Source organism: Ictalurus punctatus, chromosome 11 (assembly GCF_001660625.3).
Source record: "Ictalurus punctatus breed USDA103 chromosome 11, Coco_2.0, whole genome shotgun sequence".
In the NCBI taxonomy this organism is placed as follows: Eukaryota; Metazoa; Chordata; class Actinopteri; order Siluriformes; family Ictaluridae; genus Ictalurus; species Ictalurus punctatus.
This window is the reverse complement of record NC_030426.2, coordinates 27401199-27413172: the sequence shown is the minus strand read 5'-3', so window position 1 is coordinate 27413172 and position 11974 is coordinate 27401199. Positions and strand designations below refer to the sequence as shown.

Genomic DNA, 11974 nt, shown 5'->3' with positions numbered 1-11974 from the left:
ATAAAAGCTTTTTTTTTTTTTTTTTTTTTTTTTTTTTTTTTTTTTTTTTTAAATTCTGAGTGGGGTATTACTGATGTATTTTATGTCATAGTATAAAATGTGAACATATCTTGAGATTGTGTTAACCACAGACTTTATTTCAGGCATTTAACCAAAACCCATTGAGAATCACATTCATTTCGGGACGATGGAAGTCGAGATCACGAGAAAACAAGAAAGGAAAATAATAATGCATGACCGCTCAGGGCTTCATTATTGAAGTAATGATAAAGAGAGTTTTATTTTATAGTCAATAAGAGTAGCTTCAAGAGGAAAGCAAAAAGATGAAGCTTTTCATAAGGTCATTATTACAAAGGCCTGAATCTTACCAGGTACCAAATGAAGGAATTCTTTTTTCTTTTCTTTTTTTTTTAGAGACAGTTAAATATTTTCATGTGTTCTTGAATTTATTCTGTATTTTTTTAAATAACTTGAAATAGACAGCATTGGACCCTCTTAAAAATTCTTACATTATCACTTGCAGTGAAGAGGCAGGAAAGTGTATATTACTGAATCACTCTCAAACCAAGAGGACTGACATAGCCTGCAGGGTTAGAAAAGGCCATAAAAGGGAAGCCATGTGCTCTTCTTGCAATGGAAATGTAAGCACACAGTATTTTATCTAGCTGATAAGTTTAAAGGATTATTATATTTATGGATGTTGGAGGATGTTGTTTAAAAAACATCCATTTTTATTATTCCATTAATAAAATCTATAATAGTGTTGTAACTGTTGTTTAATTTCACTGATTTTATTTGAATGGTGGGCACCGTTCCCTCATCTTGTTCCTAATGATCAGGGGCCCCTTTTACCACCATAGTAAAATATTATCATGATTATTATTAGTGCGCTAATCAAAGCCATTAGTAAGGTAATTTAGATGATTATTTAATCATGGAGATTTCATCATCATTCAGTGGTGAAGAAGAAGAAACATTAGCTAGCTAACACAAAGCCTGGTCCCTGGTCCTGACCACAATGAAGATGTCACTGTGTGATGTCAACAAATGTGACAATGGATGAGTCATGTGACTGATCATGTGATGGTGTTAGTAGTAGTGTGATGAGCGAAATGGAGTCCATAGCGGTTAGTAGTTGCAGAGGATTATGGGTAACAGAGTTTGTGTTGAGAATGAAGAGTGTGAACTTTTGTCAGATGTGAATTTTTCTATAGATTTATAGTGTGCTTTTTATGTTGAGTGAAGATCAAACTCACGCCATACACAGACAGGGGAAGTCACATTGTTATTTTCCACAGATGAAGATTAGTGTTTTGTCCCACCTTCTATTGCCACCCCAACAGAGTCACTGGGTCTAACCTGGCCACTTCTTTGTAAATGGTCTGGCTACGTCCCTGCTAACAAATGTTCACAGATTCATCCATATCCTGGTGATGTAAATCTTTTCTGGATGATCAAAATGCTTCAGCTTCACCAGAAGTAAGATGCATGAAGAATCAGCAGACCAAGAGCCAGGGTATAGACAAAGAGAGGGTTTATTATGTGCACAGAGACACTCTGGGCACTACATTGTTTCGTGGTCTCAATCTTAGTCTAAACGCAAGTTGGATACAGTTGGCTTTTATACTCATATGTACATGCAAGCAACATACCCAAAGCTAGTTAAGGAAAACATAAGACAAAAGAGACAAAAACAATCAAGGACAGAAACCCAAAAACATCATGAGAACATGAGTTAGCAAAATCACACGGAACTGATCTTAAATGATTGAATCCTAATCATGGAAAATAGCAAAAAATATTTCACACAGGCCTTTTTTAATTACCAAAATATACAATTTCACATGACTGTTCAAAGGTATAACAACTCTTCACAAATTATTTGACCATACTGCCAACATAAGAAGTAATATCTTGTTATAGCCAATTTGGGAATGCAGTAATAATAAAAGGTTATCAGACAGGGTAATATAATTGACTAAATAAATTTCACTGCATACTAATGCAGTGTAATGTGATGTAATGACAATAAAAATGCAATATCACACAGGCCTACCTTTTACTTTCCACACACTCTAAAATTCATAGTTTCATAGTGATAAACACCACTGCCCCCTCAAGTACATAGCAAAGAATATAAAAACATTCCAACAGAAGGAGTTAAATGATCCCATTTGACTCAAAATAAACATTTGGAATAAAACGAGTTCATTTCCACATTTTCTAATGAAAATTTCAATAATGTCCCCATTCTCAGCTGAGTAAATGTCATTTTGTTGATGTAAATTTCCTCGTGTCCTACAACTCTTCCCACTCTACGAGCAGTCTGGTTTTCTCTCCTGTGTGAACGTGCTGGTGTTTTCGGAGACTACGCAGGGTGGTAAAATTCTTTGCACACTGTGAGCAGTAATACGGTTTATCTCCAGTGTGAATGCGTTGGTGTTTTCGGAGACTATGCGAGGTAGTAAAATTCTTTGCACACTGTGAGCAGTTATATGGTTTCTCTCCAGTGTGAATGCGTTGATGTCCTTTCAGACTAGACTTTTGTGTAAAACTCTTCCCACACTCTGAGCACTGATATGGTTTCTCTCCTGTATGAACTCGGAGGTGATTTATGAGAAGAAACGTCTCACTAAAGCTCTTCCCACAATGTGGGCACTGATGCGGCTTTTCTCCTGTGTGTATGCGCTGGTGTCGCTGGAGGTGATCCTGGTATGTAAACGTTTTTCCACACTCTGAGCACTGAAAAGGTTTCTCCCCGCTGTGTATGCGCTGGTGTCGCTGGAGGTTTCTCTGGCAGGTAAACGTCTTCCCACACTCCGAGCATCGATATGGCTTCTCTCCTGTGTGAATGCGCTGGTGTTGTTTGACATGACTCTTTTGACTGAAACTCTTCCCACATTGTGAGCAGTGATACGGTTTCTCTCCGGTGTGAATCCGCTGATGCATTCTGAGAAAACTCTCTCGATCGAAACTCTTTCCACACACTGAGCAGTGGTGATTTTTTTTCCGCACTCGTCTATGAGAGATCTTAGAGTGTAAAGTATTAGATGAGATTTGTTCACTACTGCAGCTCTCCATGGGTTTCAGATACTCAGATTTAATCCCTTTTGACTTCATAATAGCTTCTAACTCTTGATATTCTTGTGCAGGTTAACTTATGATGTGTAGGAAAGAGGACAAGAGGAGACTGGACACCACTCAAATCTGCAAAAGGCAAAAATTGCTCCATATTTCAGTCTTTTATCCAAATAAACCAATAAATAAAAACAGAGTTATATAATAATATTCCTGTCTCAAATCTGATTGGTGTGTTCTGGAGGGAATTTGGACGATGCCAATGAAAGATCTTGGTATCATGCTCCTTCTTTGATTGTACCTGCCTGGAGAACTTCTCAGCCACATAATTGTGCAATCATCACCACCACTTACAACACACACACACACACACACACACACCAATCAACCAGAACATTATAACCACTGACAGGTGAAGTGAATAACATTGATTATTTTGTTACAATTCTGTCAGTAGATGGAATATTTTAAGCAGCAAGTAAACAGTCAGTTCTGGAAGTTGATGTGTTGGAAGCAGGAAAAACGGGCAAGCGTAAGGATCTGAGCGACTTTGACATGGGCCAAATTGTGATGGCGGGACGACTGGGTCAGAGCATCTCCAAAACGGCAGGTCTTGTGGGGGTGTTCCCAGTATGCAGTGGTCAGTACCTACCAAAAGTGCTCCAAGGAACTGTGGACAACTGGTGAACTGGTGACAGGGTCATGGGTGCCTGAAGAAGTGAGCATGAGTGAAAGCAAGTGAGAGAGTATTCACTGGAAAATGACAGAGAAGCGATCACATGGGAAGTAAGTAACCATGATACTGTCTACTGAAATTACTGATGTTAAGAAACTATTTGTTTATAGTTAGCTAGAGGACAGACATAGGAAGCTGCCTACAGTAACAAAATTGTCAGAGAAAAATGTAATGATGTAACATTGTAACAAAAAACATTGAAAAAGATACACATACACTGTAGCTGAGTTGTTCTGAAATTAACAATTTAACTAACAATTTAAAGCCATCATTTAATTCCTTGCACCGAAGCCAATATCCACTAACTATATATTTATGTTAAAATGTAATTGACCGAGATTTGCTGCTTGATGATTATCCATCTTTCTTTACCCGTCAACACAACAGCCATGAGTCGCAGTGGAGTGACGTCAACTCCCCTCTTCGATTAATTGGCTAGAGGAGGAGCTGTAGTGGACCAATGGTGGCACTAAAGCCCGCCTTGATTTACATGAAACTCCGAACTGCAATGTTTTGAAAAGCAAGGAAAACGAGTGTGTGCGATTCAGAAAACTCTGAATTCATATTTCAGTTTTGTGCAATATAATTTTGCATGTGATTTTAAACGTTTGATTCACGCTTATTATATTTCGATCCGTGACCGCAATACTTTTGACGGGAAATTAATCCCATATTAACTACTTAAACCAAACCAGCTTCACTGTAATGTCTGGAGTTTTGTACATATGACGTCACTGACCAAATTAATGAACCTATTTCAGTATCTCACTAAGGATATCACATAATCATAAGTAATCTTAGCCATAGAGTACTCTAAAGTTTAAAAGATCTAAAACATTGTCATGATTAGCAGCAATTTGATAATCTGTTAATAATTAGCAGCACACACTGTAACTTTTCACTAGTTTTGACTTCCTGATAGGATATATAGTGCACTACAGAGTGTGTAAACACCACTATTTTATAGGCTGTGTAGTGCACTAGCACAGGAAGTAGAAATCCATTTAGGATTCAGCCACTGTTAGCCGAGTTGAACTTACCTTGATCTTTACAGCAGAACGCAGTTAACCTCCTCAAATACACCCACAACGGATCAGATGGAACTGTGGAGGTAAAACCCTGTCAGAAATATTTGAATGTAAAGATGATTAATAGAGTCGGAGAGCTCAGCTCATCAATCAGCAAAACTGCCGCACGTCTTCTTCTATTTCTGTGAATGTGTGGCGGAACGAGACCTAGACGCTCACAGCGACACCTACTGGAACATTGCATTAGCGCTCACGAACCGGTTAGCAAAGGGAAATAAACCTAAATTAAACAATATCAGACACGTAATAAATATATAAAATGAAAATTGGACTGCCTAAATATATATTTATCAAACACCAATTTAGTATGCCCAAATACAGCCACTTTTAATATTCTGATTATTACTTTAATCTGTCAATTCAGTAGAGTCCATTTAAGTGCAGAGTATGTACAATTTTGGTAAAATGTATGTCCTCAATCAAAATTATTCTTAAACTGGGCCAATTCTATAAATTTCCCTAGTATGACAACATCGGTTGTATAGAACATGGAAGCCAATTCCCAATTATATCATGCACTATAGATAATGTGTTTAGCCAGGCTTTTGAGTGGTGTAACAGAGAAAAAAAACTTTTCACCCCATCTCAGAGAGATCATAAGGTCAAATCCTAATGATTTCACAGTCATCCATGGGCAGGAATCAAGACTGGATATTTGCACAAACAGTTCTTCATTGTATTTACCATGTTTCCATAAACGTGATATCTTACAGGAATGGCAATGCCAGGTCCAAGGGCTATGCAACCAAAAGTTAAGTATTATTTACTTTAAGACTCTGTTCCAGTACTTTCACTCACCTAAAAATTGCATGGTCTACCACCAAAGGTTGGCATGTTCCAAGTTGTTCACCACATCTAGATGTGTATATGAAGAAACGAAAGCTGAAATTCTGATCTATCGTCTCATTTCATCTTTTGATCTCAAACGCAAATGTCCTCAGTGTATAGCACAAACAGAATTGGCCTTGTGTTCCAATACTTTCAGAGAAGACTGTGTGCAATAATAATTGCCTTGCAAATATACGTCAAGACAGACAAAAAAACAAACGTTAGGTATTTCCAAGTATTCATTTTAATGTATTTTTATGTTTTTTATCTATACATCCCACAAACTGTTCTTTGTGGCTCTGATTTATTGAATAACCGGTGACATGGATGTGTGGAGTCTAGATTGGACACTACCTAAATAAATAATCAATCCCAAACTGAAGAATGATGGTTACATGTCTTATTTAAATATTAAATCAACCTAAATAAATAAATACTTCAATAATAAGATTGAGAATAAGAATAAGTAGTTGTTCCATTTATATAGCACCTTTATATAACACTCAAGGTCACCCTAAAAACATCTGCTACTTTAAATCAAGGTGTGTCAAGGTGCTTGTGTTGGACACACTGGTGTTTTTTAAGATTCCCGTTCTGACTGAAACTCTTAACACACTTTGAGCAGTGGTACGGTTTTTGTCCTGTGTGAACACGCTGGTGTCGCAGGAGATTACTCTGGCTAGTAAAATGCTTTCCACACTCTGTACAGTAATACGGCTTCTCTCCAGTGTGAATTCGTTGGTGTTGTCGGAGACTGCTCTGGTTGTTAAAAGTCTTCCCACACTGTAAACAGTAATAAGGCTTCTCCCCAGTGTGAATCCGCTGGTGTACATGGAGACTATTTTGCTTAGTAAAACTCTTCCCACAGCGTGAGCAGTGATACGGCTTCTCTCCTGTGTGACTGCGCAGGTGATGTTGGAGAGTGTCCCCGCGATTAAAACTTTTCCCACATTCTAAACAGCGATACGGTTTATCTCCTGTGTGAATGCGCTGATGTTTTTGGAGAGCGTTACTTTGTGTAAAACTAATCCCGCATTGCGAACACAGATACGGCTTCTCTCCCGAGTGAACGCGCTGGTGTCGCTGAAGATTACTCTGGCTACTAAAATTCTTCTCACACTGCGAGCACCGATATGGCTTCTCTCCCGTGTGGATCCGCTGGTGTTCTTTGAGACTACTGTTTTGACTGAAACTCTTCCCACACTGCGAGCAGAGATACGGCTTCTCTCCTGTATGGAGCCGCTGGTGTTGTCTGAGATGAGACTTTTGACTGAAGCTCTTCCCACACTGTAAGCAGCAGTGAGTTTCTTTTTTTCTGTAAGAAGTGTTGGTGTGTAAAATACCAGATGAACTTTGGCTAATACTGCAGCTGTCTGTGGGGTCCAGATTCTCACATTTAATCTCTTCTGACTTCATCCTAGTTGAATCTTTTGATATTCCCACAGAGGGACGTAGGAAAGAAGACCACACGAGAAGACAGGGCACTACTCATATCTGCATCAGAAAAAAGCAAAGTAAAAATGGGCAATAGTTCAATATTTTTAACAAAAACCACACTGCTTAATTTTATGAACTGAAACACATCAGAGTTCCTGTCTGGAAACTGACTGGTATGTTCTGGTTCAGTTTTCAGGAGACACCTGTTAAATCTTATGTGCTGCATATCCAAATTTAGGTAAAAGTTAAATTCAATTATGTCCCAAAACAAAATGTGGTTTGGCTTTAGATGTGGGCCAAGAACTGTGAACTTGAACAGGGGGCAGGGGGCAGGGGTGGGGTGGTTTGCAGGTATTAATAAGAAACTGGGAGAAACCAGCAGAGATTTTAAAATCATGCTTCTTTTTATTTTTCTTAACTGGTGCATATGTGATACAGGTTCCATTTCTCCCCTGCTAATCTCCTAAGGGAATGAGGATCACCTGGATACCTGAATGATGCAGTAGTTGCAATAAATTCAACTGTCATACAGTCATCTTCCCTTTTCTACTTCTTGGCTTGTATGAGACAGATAATCTGTACACCTCATGGAGCTTTCTATTTAGTGGTTTGTGACTATGGTTGTATTGCAGTCACTACCTTGTCCTCCAAAACTGGGAACAGCCTTCACAGTCTTCTCATCTGTTATACCATGTCATTGTATAACAATGCGGGGTGTACTTTTTTTTTTTTTTTTTTTTTTGCACAAGTGGTTTTTGTTCATTGAATATTGGGAAATCTGTGGTGTCTTAATTTTTAAGTTGGTTTTTCCCTGTGAGCATCACCAGCACTTTTAGCTTTCACTCATTGCACTTATGATAGGAACTTGCACTTTGTATGTTTTTTCCCCCACTCCACTCAGTAAGTGCCATTTACCTTTGTCAGAATAGTACATTTTCAGAACTGATACCTCAGAGACAGGGGTGACCACTGAACCATGGGAAGATTTCTCACTAATTTCACAATAAACCAAGACTCATTCACTCTCAATTATCTGTAGCAGCCACTCTTGAACTGCTGGCATCCCAAACTGAATTAGATGGCGTTAAGCAAGTTAGTTTGACGTTAATATCTATATTGCATCACTGATGGTCTCACCAGTATTCAAACCATGTTTTTAAAATGGTGTCCCTCTATTCACTAGTCAGATCACAACTCAGGTGACACTCAAAACATCATGAGGCATTTGAGAATCCAAACCTGACCACAGGGTAAAACAAAGTGATGTCTGGTCCTCAAAGCAGTGATAGATGCACTGTGGTAGATTACCCAAATACAGTGCTGACCCACACTGACAACCTACAGACTCACACAATGCACACAGACAGGTATAATTATAGACTCAGTTTATCAACCTATAAACTATTCATCCTGTTATGTATCAGTACTGTAACCACATGAGTAACTGACATCAATTTAGTAATTAGCCAATTAATGAACAATTATCCGCACACACTGTAAGGTTTCACTAGGGCTGCGTTCCAAATGAGTCCTGATAGGATATATAGTGCACTACAGTGTGTAAACACCACTATTTTATAGGCTGTCTAGTGCCCTAGCACAGGAAGTAGAAATCCATTTAGGATTCAGCCACTGTTAGCCGAGTTGAACTTACCTTGATCTTTACAGCAGAACGCAGTTAACCTCTTCAAATACACCCACAACGGATCAGATGGAACTGTGGAGGTAAAACCCTGTCAGAAATATTTGAATGTAAAGATGATTAGTAGAGTCGGAGAGCTCAGTTCATCAATCAGCAAAACTGCCGCACGTCTTCTTCTATTTCTGTGAATGTGTGGCGGAACGCGACGTAGACGCTCACAGCGACACCTATTGGAACATTGTATTAGCGCTCCTAATCACCATAACAACAGAAAGCTGTTTTGCTAATATAGCCCCAGACAGCAAGCAGGTACCGGGCCACTGGATCATATTAGTCGGTCGGGACCACTGCTGGTCCACACGCAGACCAAATTAAAGCCGACTACTGAATAAATTAACAATTAATTAATTCATTTATACATTAAATGCCCTTACATAGTTTTAATCTCATCCATAGTTCTTTCGTCACGCTGCTCTGATGCTGAAGATTAACTTTCTCCTCTTTTGTATACTTTTGTACAGAGAATTGTATAGCCATGTACTGTGTTTCAGTATTGTGTGCAATTAGTTGTGCAACAGCAGTGCTGAGTTACACTGTCTGAAATTATGTAAGAAGTAAGAAAATAGTTTGGTAATCAAAAATGGTGTTATTTGCAAAAGTAAAATGTGTAGAACACGTGCAAGTTAATTTAAAATGGACTGAGGCAAAGTGGAAAACTGTTCTGTGGTCAGACGAATCAAAATGTAAATTTTTTTTGGAAAAAAAAACAAACGGCATGTCTTCGAAACTAAAGATGGCTATCTGGCCATCCGCTTTTTATCAACGCTCAATTCAAAAGCCTGCGTCTCTGATGGTATGAGGGTGCATTAGTGCCTATGGAATGGACAGCTTGTACATCTGGAAAGGCACCTTCAGTGATGAAAGGTATATACAGGTTTTAGAGCAACATCTGCTTCAATCTAGATTCCATCCCATCTTTATTTCTGAAAGACTCCGCCTCTCTAAGATCCTCTTTTTATACCCAGTCATCTTACTGACCTGTTGCCAAATAATCTCCAGCTGTTTCTTTTTACTAGCACTCACTTTTCCAGCCTTTTCTTGCCCCGTCCCAACTTTTTTGAGACATGTTGCAGCCATCAAATTCAAAATGACCTTATTTTTTCCTTAAAAATGGTACATTTACTCAGTTTAAACATTTTATATGTTTTCTATGTTCTATTGTGAATAACATACGTGTTTGAGATTTGCAAATCATTGCATTGTTTTTATTGACATTTCACACAGCGTCCCAACTTTTTTGGAATTGTGGTTGCAAGTACACAGTATTTTAACTGTCAGTCAAGTTTAACGGATTGGTGTTAGCTTTGAGGTTCTCTTCTAATTGAGGTAAATTATCCTCAAAAACAATTATTTAGGGTCATCAGAAATTTGGGCACAACTGCAGACATCCATTATATTTTTCCATTTATGAAACCCATTAGTGTTCTGTTGTTTAATTTCATTGATGTTATTGTTATTTCTTTAAATCCATGGCTACTCAAAAGTATTGAACAATTATTACAATTACACAATAACAATTAATCAACAAGTAAAAGCACCTATTCAGACATAAAACACCAAAAAAAAATTACAAGTGTATGTAACAAAATATACACTCACCATCAACTTTATGCACATTCATGCAGCTATCTAATCTCAAGGTTCGATGTGTCGTGCGTTCTGAGATGCTTTTCTGCTCAGCACGGTTGTAAAGAGTGATTATTTGAGTTAGTAAAGACATCCTGTCAGCTCAGACCAGTCGGGTCACTCTCCTCTTCAACAAGGTATTTCAGCCAGCAAACCCTCCACTTACAGGATGTTTTTTGGTTTTCCTCACCATTCTGTGTCAACTCTAGAGACTGTTGTGTGTGAAAACCACAGGTTAAAGTCACAGATATCATTCTTTTTCCTTCATTCTGATGTTTGATGTGATCATTAACTGAAGCTTTTGACCTGTATCTGCATGATTATATTCATAGAATGGGCAAGGATTAAGATTAAAAAACCTAAAACACCTGCACCTTCATTGGTGAATGTGAAATTCTTTGGAATAGTATATTTAATACAGTTTGCATCATGTCCTTATTCTCAGCAGTGTGAATCAGCTTGCGTTGCTGAAAGTTTCTCTGGTTACTAAAACTCTTCTCACACTAAGCGTAGTGATATGCTTTCTCAGCGTGAATACTCTGGTGTTTTTGGAGATGGCTCATGCTAGTAAAACTCCTCCCACACTCTGAGCAGTAATGGGCCTTCTGTCCACTGTGAATGCGTTGGTGTAAATGGAACCTGTCCAATCGATTAAAACTCTTCCCACACTCTAAGCAGTGATACGGTTTATCTCCTGTGTGAACACGCTGATGTTTATAAAGGGTAGCCCATTGTGTAAAACTCTTCTGACAGTATGAGCACTGATAAGGTTTCTCTCCTGTGTGAATGCGCAGATGTTGCTGGAAACTTCTATGTGTAGTAAAACTCTTCCCACACTGAGAACAGTGATAGGGCTTCTGACCTGTGTGGGTTTGCTGGTGTACTCGGAGAGCAGTCATTCTATTAAAGTGTTTCCCACACTCTAAGCAGTGATACGGCTTCTCTCCAGTGTGAATGCGCTGGTGTTGTTGGAGAGACCTCCTTTCTGTAAAACTCATCTCACAATGTGAACAGCTGTACGGCTTCTCTCCTGTGTGAATTCGTTGGTGGTTTATGAGCTTACAGTGCTCTATAAAACCTTTACCACACTGTGAACACTTAAACGGCTTGTCTCCCGTGTGAATGCGATGGTGTCGCTGAAGAGTACTCAGGCTCGTAAAATTCTTGCCACACTGTGAGCAGTCATACGACGTGTTCCCTTTGTGAATACGCTGATGTAACTGGAGACTAAGGTCATGTTTAAAACCCTTTCCACATTCTATGCAGTAATACAGTTTATACGGTTTGCACCGGTGTTGGCGGAGGCTACTAGTTTGTGTAAATCTCTTCCCACAGTCTGAGCAGCTATACGGCTTCTCTCCTGTGTGGATGCGCTGATGTTTTGTGAGACTACTCTTTTGCCTAAAACTCTTCCCACAGTCCAGGCAGGGATACGGCTTCTCTCCCGTGTGAATGCGCTGATGTTGTCTAAGCTGACCA

The 11974-nt window shown here is 38.9% G+C and overlaps 2 protein-coding genes across 3 annotated transcripts in view; both read right to left on the bottom strand.

Annotated features, from left to right (window-relative positions):
• Positions 1 to 1517: 1517 nt before the first annotated feature.
• LOC108272243 (zinc finger protein 239) overlaps positions 1518 to 11974 on the bottom strand; it is a 17440-nt gene continuing 6983 nt past the window's right edge. Inside the window, exons 1-3 of one of the 2 annotated variants that reach the window (XM_053683622.1) lie at positions 8822 to 9965; positions 6302 to 7224; positions 1518 to 3019 (exon numbers count right to left, since the gene is read on the bottom strand). In XM_053683622.1, the coding sequence (XP_053539597.1) occupies positions 2299 to 3019; positions 6302 to 7146 (1566 nt within the window). In that variant the 5' untranslated portion in view covers positions 7147 to 7224; positions 8822 to 9965 and the 3' untranslated portion in view covers positions 1518 to 2298. Of the gene's footprint in view, positions 3020 to 5956; positions 7225 to 8821; positions 9966 to 11974 lie in introns of those variants that run through there. The other variant, XM_053683621.1, reaches the window with a different exon arrangement.
• Positions 10061 to 11974, bottom strand: part of LOC108272222 (zinc finger protein 585A) — a 19715-nt gene continuing 17801 nt past the window's right edge. The window contains exon 4 of the mRNA XM_053683549.1: positions 10061 to 11974. This exon is cut by the window's right edge and continues 345 nt beyond it. Coding sequence (XP_053539524.1) covers positions 10999 to 11974 — 976 coding nt within the window. The 3' untranslated portion in view covers positions 10061 to 10998.